General features: G+C 41.0%; 1 protein-coding gene across 1 annotated transcript in view; it reads left to right on the plus strand.

The window, feature by feature from the left end:
* RELN (reelin) overlaps nucleotides 1-13,285 on the plus strand; it is a 293,644-nt gene that overhangs the window by 250,729 nt on the left and 29,630 nt on the right. The window contains exons 42-46 of the mRNA XM_054208749.1: nucleotides 1,602-1,822; nucleotides 2,848-2,995; nucleotides 6,322-6,580; nucleotides 8,000-8,249; nucleotides 10,457-10,625. Coding sequence (XP_054064724.1) covers nucleotides 1,602-1,822; nucleotides 2,848-2,995; nucleotides 6,322-6,580; nucleotides 8,000-8,249; nucleotides 10,457-10,625 — 1,047 coding nt within the window. The remainder of the gene's footprint in view (nucleotides 1-1,601; nucleotides 1,823-2,847; nucleotides 2,996-6,321; nucleotides 6,581-7,999; nucleotides 8,250-10,456; nucleotides 10,626-13,285) is intronic.

Raw genomic sequence — 13,285 nt, forward strand, 5'->3', positions numbered from 1 at the left:
CTGTCCCGTTTGCCTGCCTTCCCTCTGATTCCCTCTCCAGCACATCAGGCAAGAAGCCAATTCCTGATGTCCAGCCAAACCCATTAGGGCAGAGCAGCTTCCATGGAGCATTCAGTGCCATGGAATTGTTGGTTCAGAGGGCTGAAGGGGGATGTTTTTCCACCAGAATCCACTGGAATAACAAGAAAAAAACTCCAAACCTGACTCCTTGCGTAATGCTAAAAAAACCCAGCCTTTTCATCCCCCAAAGTGTCAAGTGATTATATTTAAATGAAGACATTTTCAGTTATTTCTACTACGTGTGTTATTTTGGAAATTAATACATGTTCTCAGCGCACAGCTGTAACTAAGAATTAGTATTCCAGCCCAGGGCCTGTTGAGTCAGTGAAGAAATCCCTACCCGCTTCGGCAAGACCCGTATTTCAGTCTCTGCTTCAGACACGAGTCACACTTCACCCCCACATGAGAGAAGGAGCCGACTGTGCCTCAAGGGTGGAACAAATCCCACCCGCAGGGTGGAGATCTCCTCTGAAGAGGTGCTTACAACACCTCCAGCCTCACGCTTGTGTGCTCCACCTCAAGGCACACTAAAATCAATGGTTTTGACTTCCAGCAGGACTCTAGTTCTCAGGTGTCTTTCTTAAAACTCTTAGTAGTGTCCCCACTGATCAGCTACCCTTTGTTGCCTGAATCCCCTCATAAAAATTCCTTTTTAGCAAATCAAGACAAAAAAACTTGTCAGCTACCTGTGCTATTGATTCACCTGCTGCATTTAGATATCTCTAACAAGACACATTAAACATGCAAGGCAAATTAAGAGCTTTTCCCTTCTCTTCTGGTTTCCTTACTCCTTTAAAACATTTTCTCAATTGGGAATAAAATGAGTCTCTCAAGTGTTTTTCCCCATCTCCACTTGTTTTTCTTCCTTCCCCAGTTGGTTCCTCTTTACATGCACCATTGATGAGAGCAGCACTTAGGAGGCGAATTAAAAATGACAGGACAGCACCCAAAGGAGAATGTAGTTTAAATGAACAACTTGCAATATCAGTCTGGTTTAAGATTAAGATGCCTGAAAGCAAGCCGAATACCTGGTGATGGGGCAGATCATGTTTTCTTTCTGCATAACTGGGGGCGAGATCCTACCACCCCAGCTCCGTGGGTGCTCTTCCTGGGGCCAGGGGGGCAGCATGAAGTAGGATTTCACTCTCCAGGAGAGGGTGAAAGTGGCCTGCTCTGACCCAGACGCCGTACGCCAAAGTGGAAGGAAATTCATCAGGCCACGGCCATTCATCCTCCCTGTGAACGATGGAGACAAGAGTGGTTAGATTTCAAATCCCATTTTCAAGTCCGTCATTCAGTTTTGGTATTATGACTAATGAATAATGGTATTTTTATTTCTGCCAGCACTTGGGTTGAACGTCAACATAAAGATGCATGAGGTACTGAAGGAATTAGATATAGCAGTCAGTTTCTAGAATTAAGCTATTTATCAAGGCAGTTCCAACTGAAGGAATACTATATATATGCATACTATGATATATATGGAATGCAAAAAAGATGGAACTATTATTTAAAGTAAACACACTTTATGCCTTTTTCAGGTTGGCAAGGTTCAGGTGGTACCAAGGGTTTTACCCTGCCGGATCCCAGCCAGTGACTTGGGCCATTGACAATGTGTACATCGGCCCGCAGTGCGAGGAGATGTGCAACGGCCACGGCAGCTGCATCAACGGCACGAAGTGCATCTGCGACCCCGGGTACTCCGGGCCAACCTGCAAAATAAGTACTAAGAACTCGGACTTCCTGAAGGATGATTTTGAAGGTATCTCTTCTTTTTTTTTCAATTGTGCCTGTCTGTCCTAGCGGAACCCAGGGCTCGAGGGATGAAACAGCAAAGTCTTCCTCACCTGCCCACGCTCCTAAATTTAATTTATAAAGTGGGACTATTCCCATGAACCAAGTAGGTTAGATGACATTCTCAAGCATGGTTTGCAAATGTCTGGTGGCTATCAGTTGTCTGGTTTGGAGTGTTGGACTCTTTGGTAGGTTGCTAATGCTGGAATACAAAATCTTCATCAAAATAGAATTTCTTGAAACTGCATGTAGAAAATAATTTTAGAAGAGCATGATGGTTTGACAGTAGTTTGACTTTAGCACAGACAGAACGTGTGCAGGTGAGGCAAACAACTCTAAGGCTTTAGGGTTGTGTCATTTCTCACTGCAAGAGAAATCTAAATGTCCTTAATACAGCAACCGTGGTTTCAGAGCAGACCGTGTGTCTCAGTGCTGAGGGCCACTGCTCGGCAGGCACGCTGGACCCCACGCGAGCGATGCCAGTGGGGAACTCAATGCTTTTTGCATGCTTGGGGACACACAGCACCCACACACACAACTCTCAAACCACCGCGAGGTTTCCCCACTAGCAAGCACAGCAAGACGAGCACGTTTTGAATAAAGCAGCACCTGTGAACCAAACTCATCCCTTCACAGGTGCTGCTGTTCACTTTCAATTTTGCCAGCCCTTGCTTGCATCGTACCACATGGCACTCAAAGTTTTTTTATAGACCTGGGTACTTTGTTGTTATCTGTAAAAAAAAAAAAATGAAGAAAAGCAGAAAATCCTGTGGATAACTGGAGACTAAGATCCCAAAATTCATACTTCTGGGTTTATTTTGTTTATTTTGTTGTGATTCTTGGCAGTTTTCTAGAAAACATTGCATCAGAAACACTGAATATTTCTTCACTCTGCATGTGATGTTTAATTTAACTCTCTTCCTCTGGAAATAGTACTCTTGCAGTAGGAGCACTTCGAAGTAAATCATAAATATGTATTTACTGTGTATTCAGGTCAGCTGGAGTCGGATAGATTCCTGCTTGTGAGCGGTGGAAAGCCATCAAGGAAATGTGGTATCATGTCTGGAGGAAACAACCTTTTCTTTAACGAAGAAGGCTTACGTATGCTGATGACTCGAGACCTAGATTTGTCACAAGCCAGGTAACACAATTTCAAAGTTCTTTCAGGATTTTGCTGAAGAAATAATATACTGAAGAATAATACATATGTGATACTTCTGTGGTAAAGGCAAGCTGATATATTCTGTGGTCCTTACTCCAGCAAATATTCCATTTTAACCACTGTTATAATTTTAAATTAAATTTCACTTGAATTTTAATGGGATTAACCATTTAAATGTTACTTTTTTCCTTGAAGGAGAACTCCAGGATTGATACCACACCTTCAGTAGTTTATGCAAGTTCTTATTTCTTAAATGCATAACATGAGAAGTCGATTGCACTCCACACGCTCTGCTCGTCTTACAGTTGGTTGTATTATGAACCATTGCTGAAACAGGAATATCTGCTGCCAGTGTAATTCTTCCATTCATCATCTCATAATTCTTTCATTTTTGAAGCTTATTTTCTTCTCATTGTGCACATTTGTTTCCAGTAATTCACTGAGAAATTCCCAGCAAGCTGTCACCAGCTACACTGAGCACAGCAATTGAAAACCAAATATTTTTAGTGTATTTAGAGATTCTATTGTATCATTACGGCCTGCAGAGGCAATATTTGATGACTGGGACATGCTAAGCAAGCCACATTAAAAAAATTTACACTACCACAAGTTAAACCACATCCTAATTGTGTGCATGCTAAGAAATAGGCATTGTTTTCTAATTTATTCAGTATCTTAGCTTATATCCTCACATTATTACTTTGGAGAGATTGCATTTTCTCCAAGACTTTTCTCCACTGATCTCTTGTAAACACCCTACTCCTCTCTAATGTTCTGTGGGAAACACTTTAATAGGCACTTTATCTCTTTTTGACTTGTCTTCATTAGCATCAAAGCTTTAAATAATGGTTTAATTGTAGAGCCTCATGGTCAATAAAGATGCCTAATTTCTAACCATTATATTTTTAAATCAGCAATTAGCTAATCCTTTAATATTAAAGATCTCTGTACTGAATTTGTAAGGTTCCTCACAGCAAACTTTTTCAGAACTTGGTAAACACAAACATCAATTCTCTGCACTAATTCAACTTCCTAGACTGCTCTGAAATTAAAAGATTGTTTAACAAAAGATACAAGAGATCTTGTAAGCTGCTCCATTAGACTAAATGACATGTTTTCCTTATTGCTCGTGTTCAAAGAGCCGACATTTATCTCTTCTCCGTGATAGTCTGTAGCTGGATTTGCATATATTGACCTCAAGGTGTTATATGGAGATAAATGATTTCTGTCTTACTAAAAGGAAAACAAAACAGTACATTTAATTTCTTGTATATGCAGATGAAAAATTACAGTTATCAACAAATAACTGTACGCTCTCCTCTGAACAGCAAGGCAGCCTGCAGCAGCATAGCTGGGGGCTGCTCTTTAGCAACCTAAAGTAATTGCAGTGGGATTTTCTTAATTTCCAGGCTGACTCTATCAGTCACCTGCAAAGCACACTAGATCTGGGCAGAGATTTCAATTTATGCCAGGAATGATGAGAACCGGCATTTCTAATAGATCTTTTAAAGGGTACTAGACTCAGCAGTCACATTCAAACCTCCCCTTTTTTTTTGGAGGAGATGCCCTGAAGTACACAGGGAGCGGTGGTGTCGGTGCTGCAAGCCACACTCGGCACCTGGGGACTGCGAGTGGCCTCTGCAATCCACTATCCACTCCCATCACATCTGTATTTTAAAGAGTTTAACACAGGGGACAGTATATCGCCATCACGGTGACACCAGTAGCTGAAACTTGCACAGCGTGAAGTATCGGTAGGGACAGCATATTTTAGGTATCGCACCTGATCAAATCCCTTTCAATTGTGAATTGCTAGAAGAAAATCCACACGTTTTAGTGATAGTAGTTTGACAAAAAACCTTTGATTTTCCATTTCAAAACAGGCAGAACCTTTGCAAAATTATCTGCAGGATGAGAAGAGAGATATTTAAAATTACTAATTTTTTAATCTGCTAGACGTTATGCTACCTATATTTGAGTGGGACATTACTATAGTACTAAAAATTCAGATAAAAGAATAGCAATCCACAGAGAGCAGATTCAATGGAGACAAGGTCACCTGGGTTTATTTCTTTTGAATTATGTGGCGAATGTTGGAGTAAATCTGAGGAGGCACAAAGACTTGCCAGCAGTGAATCCAATCCATTACGTTTGATATGTTGATCCATGAGGGTCCCCGGTGCTCCTTTACAGCACGAGCAATATGTTATGTCTGGGACGTGGAGGTGGATATAATCTATAGCAAAAGAAGTTATATATAGTAGCAAGAGAAACCATGAGTCGCAGCGAGGACTAGAATTAATTGACTTGCAGGGCCGGTGTTTTATTGAAGCTTTGTCCACCCAGCACCTCCGCAGCCTCCACTCCCAGCAGATCTACCTGCAGATCAAACCAGAGCAAGACTTGTGATACGAAACTTCTTTTTGCACCATTTCCTTTAACCACGAGCCAGGCAGCACTAATGCAATAATAATTAGAACAGATACGACAATCTAAAGCTGTAGAAAAGCTCTGCAAACATGAATTAATACTTGTAATATCGCTGCGAGTCCGAGAGGTAAATATCATTACAGCAGAGGTTCCCTCCACTCCGAGTGCATAGTAGAGCTATTTATGAGCATCCGCTAATGGGAAGAATTTCGCAGTTTGATACAAGTCTATTGTGCTGCTTTGGAGAAGCCAATTAAATAGGGGATGAAAGCGCTGGTGTCCCTGGGTGGCTCGGGCTGGCTTCAGGGGAGCCGGCACATTTAAGCAGTGTGATTTAGACAAATTTCCCAGGCTTGACTAAATGGACAAAATGATCCCTGAAAGTGAAACGTGCTTTGTTCTCCTGTCCAGATTGTCTCTAGTTTGTGCCAATGAAAAGCGGGGATGCTTATTTTGAATTTAAGCATTTCAGCAGATTCATAGCAAATTATGATCTACTTCGGGCACTGTTGCTTTTCTGCCACTAAAATCTGTACTCCTGGGGTACGGGGATAAAAATTTGACCTGGGATTATGTTTCTGATATTTGCAACACCATCTGCTCCGCAGACAAAAGCTCAAAACATAAATGACCGTCTTTGTTCAGCCTCTTCTGCCCGGCAAAATACCACACAGGCAAAATGAATTTTTGTCATCTCACCTGTCTGTCTACTTACATTCTGGAGGCTTTGAAAAGGGAATCGTAAGATCTCCTAAAGCTGACTCTTACAGCAGGAAATCACAGGGCTAGTCAATAGTCAAACTCCAAGCCTCCCTACTTGGTTATGTGGGTTGTTGCAGAGAAGAAATCCTTCCAGTAATTGCTCCCCCTGTTAGATTTGTGCAGTTCTTCATGAGGCTGGGGTGCGGCAAGGGGGTGCCAGACCCCAGGAGCCAGCCTGTGCTGCTGCAGTATTCGCTCAACGGGGGCCTGACGTGGAGCCTTCTCCAGGAGTTCCTCTTCAGTAACTCCAGCAATGTGGGACGGTACATCGCCCTGGAAATTCCCTTGAAGGCCCGTTCCAGCTCCACTCGGCTTCGCTGGTGGCAACCGTCCGAGAACGGGCATTTCTACAGTCCCTGGGTAATCGACCAGGTAAGGAATCCTCTGCATTGTTTTTTTTTAATACAACTTTAGACTGTTTACAGTATTAATGTTTCCCTTTTGTTGGCATGTGTCATTTCACTGGGTCAAGCAAAAATACTTTGTATAAAGACATTCCATAATAATAATGATCTAGCAAAATACTAGAGTACAATTAACTGTTTGCTAATTTTGTGTCTTTAATGGACCGTTTCCATGCGGGGTACTGAATGCCCATTTTGGAGCTCAGAAAGTCTTTTCTACATGGGTAGAGCCACAGGTTCACATTGCAGAAGGCCTTACCATGCAACAAGCAAGTCTGAGTTCAAACTTTAAAAATCTTCATTTAAAATCTATCCAAATATGTAATTGGCTTGGTAGAATGTAATAGGAAAAAATATAGAAAAAGTCAATCTATATCCGTCTTCTAATTTTGAAAGCAAAGTTTTGTTTCGTATTTGGGATTTGTTTCTATAAAGATTATTATGTTGGTTTGTATGACTTGGTGTAAATCTCAAGAAACCCCACTGAAGTGATTGCGCTCTAAGTAGTGTTATTGGGCAGTCCAAGTTCAATTTTCTTAAATATATATGAAAGTTTTTTTAAAGCAGTTAGTTCAGGTCCTTAGGAAGAATCCAGAAATGGAACTCTCAGCCATGTCTAATGATGTGGTTACAAAATTTTACTTCCCATCCCTCCATTTAAAAATTTAAAAATCCTCATTCTTTCGCTCCGATATCTCCATTGAATGTAGTTATATTAGTTCAGAACAATCAGAAATTGAATTCAGAATAACAAATGAAAATTAACTCTACCTTGCTTGCTGTAGTAAAATAGTAAAATGCTGACATCTTACAGTCAATGGAAAAATACAGAGCATTTCCCCAGTTCTATCATCAGATGCAATCTGATAGTAATGCACCAGATTACAGTAGAGCTAAAGAGTCAGTAGGAAAAATGACAGTGTATTCAATTCCCTCCTACCAACATTTATTTTTGTGAGCAGTTTTACTTCATCCAGGACGGATTTCACTTCCCTGAACTTTAGGTTTGTATAGCTAAGCCAATCTCTTCAGGATCCCTTTACAGGAAAAAGATATTCCCCTTCCTCGTAACCTAAACTCTTTACAAAGTAAATTTGTCTATTTTGGACCAGCAGAATATATATGCATCGATGGTAAACCTCTTCCTCCATGATGCTATGTTCCATTAGGCCCCACCCCTGGAGACATTCAAGGCCAGGCTTGATGAGGCTCTGAGCAACCTGATCTAGTTAAAGATGTCCCTGCTTACTGCAGGGGAGTTGGACTAGATGATTCTTAAAGGTCCCTTCCAAACCAACACATTTTATGATTCTATGTCACGTGTATGTTTGTGAAAACTTCTAGACTTTTTTTCTTTTCAATAACAATTCCTTTCCTAATGTTTCAGATTCTTATTGGGGGGAACATCTCTGGCAATACAGTATTAGAAGATGATTTCACCACACTGGATAGTAGAAAGTGGCTGCTCCATCCTGGTGGAACAAAGATGCCAGTCTGTGGCTCTACTGGGGATGCTCTAGTGTTCATCGAGAAAGCTAGCACCCGCTATGTTGTCACCACTGACATTGTTGTCAACGAAGACTCTTTCTTGCAAATAGATTTTGCAGCATCCTGCTCTGTCACGGACTCCTGCTATGGTAATGACTTCTTGGTAAATCCTGCCCTTCCTCTTCTCCTGTACAGGAAAGTTCGCTTGTTTTCTGGTTCCATTATCCATCGTAACGAGAACTGAGAAACAAAAGAAAGCTGAATGTTTCTCTTAGGACCTGTAATATCAGCATTTTTATTCCAGGTGTCTAAAGCCTAAGATACCTAAGAGTTGCAGTTCAATTCATTTAAGAAAAAGACTAATAGCTGTCTAACTTGAATCCATTTACCAGTATATAGTATCCCCTGCTTGGGGTGACAATGTGGTTCTAATAATAAGCAGCCGGGTGTTGCCAGCATATGTTTCTTGCTTTGTGTTTTTTTCGGATCTCACTTGCACCTCTAGAACTAGGAAGTCATTTATATCAGCATACATCTGACAAGCTAAGTCAGCATCAACTGCAAACATTTGTATCGTCCGTATGAAATAATAAACATATATATATGTGCGTATGAATGTGTACATAGATGTACGCACATGTGTGTATATATACATACATATACACATAGTGATGTGATTTTTAACTGCCTACCTTCCGTTTTTTCCATATGATGTATATTCAGTGCAGCACGTGCTTTTATATGTGTATACACATATACATACCTAAAAACATGCTATGCACTGAATACACATCACATGGAAATTAAAAATTGGTTCATTATGTGAATTTTAAAATGCACAAGAAATAGGTTTTCCTAGCTTTTGAACGCTTGTTTGTACATCTTAAATTGCATTCTTTTAGCGCAGGGTATGGATTTTTTTTTTATGAGAAGAATACGATATGTTGCAGCAAGTAGCATGTGTTAATTCACTGGGTTGTTGACTGTTCCTCTACAATTCTGCATTAAAATGGGAAAAGGTTTTACATGAAGTCCCAAAAGTGGCTTATCTGATTTTGCTATTGTGAATCCAATGGAAGTAACCCAGATATTTTACTCACATGCTTAACAATAATTTTTTTCTTTTGGTATTAAAGCCACTGCGGCATCCTAAGATCATCTCTGCTAAGTTTAAAGGTGTTTTGGCAGCTTAGCTATATACTGGCAAAGAAACAGTTCCTCCTTTTTTTGTTTCTTTGTCTACTACACTTACCATTATCTCAACTTTGTATTAAATTGAGCAGGACGCTACCTAATCATGCTTCCAGTCATGATGAGCAAAGCATTCCATTTAGGTGATGGAGATTTAACACTAAAAATTCACTTACCCTTGTTTGTATCCACTTGTCCTTGTATTTCTATAGCACCGTGTTCTGTGCATAGACATCAAGTAGGACTGATTGGGTGATTAAGGGTCATTCTCTGTGCATGAGGGTAGAAGAAATGGGTCTGTAGTAATCGAAAAAGATCACAGATTTACTACCCCTGTCACTGCAACCACCTTCCGTGTTTTACACAGCCAGAATGCCTGGCAGCTGGTACATTTACTTCAAGTTACAGTTCTGTGCCTGTTATTATTTACTTTTTAATTGCTGCATAAAAGTTTAACTTGAAGTATTTAGTGAGTTTGACTAACCTTTATTTTTCATAATAAAAGTTTATAAGCCATAAACATCAAAACAATGAAATTTCTGATTTTTGCTGAGAAATGAATACATTAGTTTAATGTGGCTAGACTGTGTTTGAATGAAAACAAGCTCACTGACTAACAAACTCAATTTAAAATTGTTTATGCTGGGTAATGAAATGAGCTATCTGGAGGGGGGTGGAAGTGTGACTAAACCATCTTGTGAGGGGGCCAGGAGTTTGAATTTGAGCGTTGCTCTGCCTTATGCAACGATTACATCCAGCTGAATCTCATCCTTCAGTCTGGAAAACAAAAAAAAAGTTGCTGGTCATGATGCTGTCACATCACTTTCTTGCACGCTGCAGCTACAGAAATTAGAAATTGACTTAATTCTGGTGACTTGACAGGTGACTTTGTCTTTGCACCTGTGGTCCCTCGAGTTAGGTTGTGGGTGCAGAGCTGTACTGCACCCTTCTCCTGAGTTACACACACGTAACGTATCCTCCAGCACTGCCGCCAAAGGGGGTTTCTTTGCGCTTCTGACGCAAGGGTTTGAAAAGTTTTGAGTGGTTATTTTGTCAGCGCAGACCTGTGACTAACGCTCTCTGGGGTTACCAGCTTTTTGTGGACCTATGGATGTAAGTCTCTAAATTAAGTAACTAATCACTTTTCCCACCTCTCCACCCTTAGCCATTGAACTGGAATATTCAGTGGACCTTGGACTGACCTGGCACCCGATTTTGAGAGACTGTCTTCCCACTAACGTGGAATGCAGCAAGTACCACCTCCAGAGGATTCTCATTTCGGACACTTTCAACAAGTGGACCCGAGTTACTCTGCCTCTGCCTCCCTATACCAGGTATTTCCCTCTGGTTTTCTGCAGGACAAATCTAAATGCAGAACTATGAATTGAGGTATGATACATTATAGCATTAAGGTAATTTACCTTGACAGTTTTGTTTGGTCCGTGTATAGGGCAACAAATAAGTAAACCCCATCCCACTTTGCATAAAAATTCCAAAGCTACTATGTGCATTTACTTTTTTTAGTTATTTAAAGATAGGAAATTCTTGTCCGTCTTGTCCTGCAGAGGGACAGGAACAGGGGGAGCTTCTGAAAGAATCTCATTTTATCGTCAGCCTAACTAAATTCTGTTTTTTTTGGTGTCTAACTGGTGCAGCTGAATCCCCACCGACAGCCTGTGCTTGCTGTTGCTGGCTGTGAGATGGTGCTTTAAAAGTAACTTTTATCAGGATTCTTGTTTTTCAGTGCATTCCTTGTACCCTTTGTGCCTCTCTCAGCTTTGATGCTCTCATCATTGCTTTTACACATGCTCCATTTTCACCTCCTCTTCCTTTTCCTACATTCTTTTGTCTTTGAGGGGAGAAAAATCGTGGGATTCGTTGGGAGGCTGCAGTGAAAGGAGCTGCCTGGGACTGACAGTGCTATTGGGAATGTTGCCATGCATTTCCCTGGGATGCCCCAAAAAAACTGCTGGATTTTTGTTTGGTTTGTCACACGGATCTACCTACACACAACCGGGTGGTTCAGCCTTCCAGTTTGCATCCTTCTTGATGAGCTGTTTTGCAGCGATAGCTGTGACTGTCCCCCGCGCAGTCACACCCGAGGAAGCCGGCATAGAGCTAGTCCAAAGTAAACACAGGTAGCGGGCATGTCAGGCGCTCAGCACAACTCGACTCCACAGCTTTGCTCCTGTTGCTGAGCCCGATCTCCTCAGGTAGGCACAGGCTGCGCTAACTGCAGGCACGGGAGCAGCCACAGTGCAGGCAACTAAGGCACACAGGAGTTTGGAAATGGAGACCTTTATTTTTTAGCAATTGTACTGAGAGCACCTATACAGTTGCCAAAAGTTTCAAAGCTAGTAGTGGAGAAGTCCATGTTCTATTACTAATCATTTTGGGCATCTAGACCCTTCCCTGTCTTCGCTGCAGTGCTTCGCATCAAGTAATAGTTCTCTTTTAGGACTCGTTCCCAGCATTGATCGCCTCTGCTTACTCTTTTGTACTGCTTCACTACATATTGTCTGCAAAATCCATTACCCCAACACTTCTGGTATAAAGTCTGTAAATTTGTGTTCAGGAGGGACTTTCTGGGGCTGAATAGGATAGATCAGGACTGGGGTCGATGTTCCAAACCAATTGAATTTGGACCTGAAAGGAACCTACCACCTGAGATAAACTCAAGTTTATAAATAGCTGTGATTTGAAGACTGAAAAGTTTTTTTGAGCTGTATATGTCAAATGAAGAACTCTGATGTCCTATTGAGGCAAAGATTGCTCTTCTGTCCAATCCAATAACTACATTTGTTGGCTCAAGTAATACCATTTCCCAAAGATACAAAGATCAGGATTGCGTGAGAGAGGTTATTACAACCTTAGCTCACAAGCAAGGGAGAAGTTCAGCTTCAGAGTAAGTGGAGCTAATAGGCCCTTTAGTCTAGAGGCGATATAATTTTTATGCTGCTTTATTATTTCAAGCTGTGTATTAGCAGGTGTGTGTCTCCGACTGTTGGTGCCTGTATGTTTTAGGGATGGCCAGGCTACACAGTCAATAGCTTGGCCTGGGTCACAGCACCCATACTTTCATAGCACTTTAGTGCTCGTGTACCCCAGAGTGCTAGCTAACCTCTGGCCTGTAGAAAGCAATGAACACTTAGTTATATCTTAGACTCGGAGCTGATTTTAAAAAACAAAGTGAATACAAAGCTTCTCTCAGGAGCATCAGCTGCACAAATTGCTAGTGAAGCACCAAACCTAAAGCAGGCGGTGTAAGATATAGCTGCTTGTCTTTATTCCTAAAGGAATTCCTCACGATTTATGTGTTTCTTTTAAAAATGCTATTTAGTGAGCAGCTAGACATCATAGCAGTAGCTCTTTGGATAAACTTGTTATTCATTCACCTCATGTAACATGTTTATAAAGAAATATTCCATAGGATAACATTGCCCTCACTATAAAAGGTCTATTTTTACACTGAATATATTTTGAGGATTTTGCTGTTTATTAGCTTTGGGGTTTACAATAATTGTGATTTCTCTTTGAGTTTCAAAAGAAAACAGACTACACAAAGTTCAATGCTGCCATCTGGTGCTGTGCATGGACTAGTGTGTATTTAAAATAGTATTCTTGAAAACTTAGAAAAATTCAGCTATTTGCAGCTATTCAAATATAGGTGTCCACTGCTGCATGAGCTGAATAGCTATTTGGTGTCCCCTGACTGTTTCAGCTAGGTTTTCATTATTTGTCTTGGGAGCTGAGACACTTAATTCACATATAGCTACATCAAAGCAAGGTGTTCGAATAGGGAGCCAAGCCCCCCTTAATCAACAACATGAAAATGATTTACTGAAAGGAGGCAGGATCACACCATAGGTCATTTCTTAACATGTCCACCAATGTCCTGGATGGAGGGGAGGGAGGAAACTGCAAAACCAGGGTCACGCCACAAGCCCTACATGGGCACTCTCACCTGTCCCCTGAAGATTATAAATGGCAGTAT

Source organism: Rissa tridactyla, chromosome 1 (genome assembly GCF_028500815.1).
Source record: "Rissa tridactyla isolate bRisTri1 chromosome 1, bRisTri1.patW.cur.20221130, whole genome shotgun sequence".
Taxonomy (NCBI): Eukaryota; Metazoa; Chordata; class Aves; order Charadriiformes; family Laridae; genus Rissa; species Rissa tridactyla.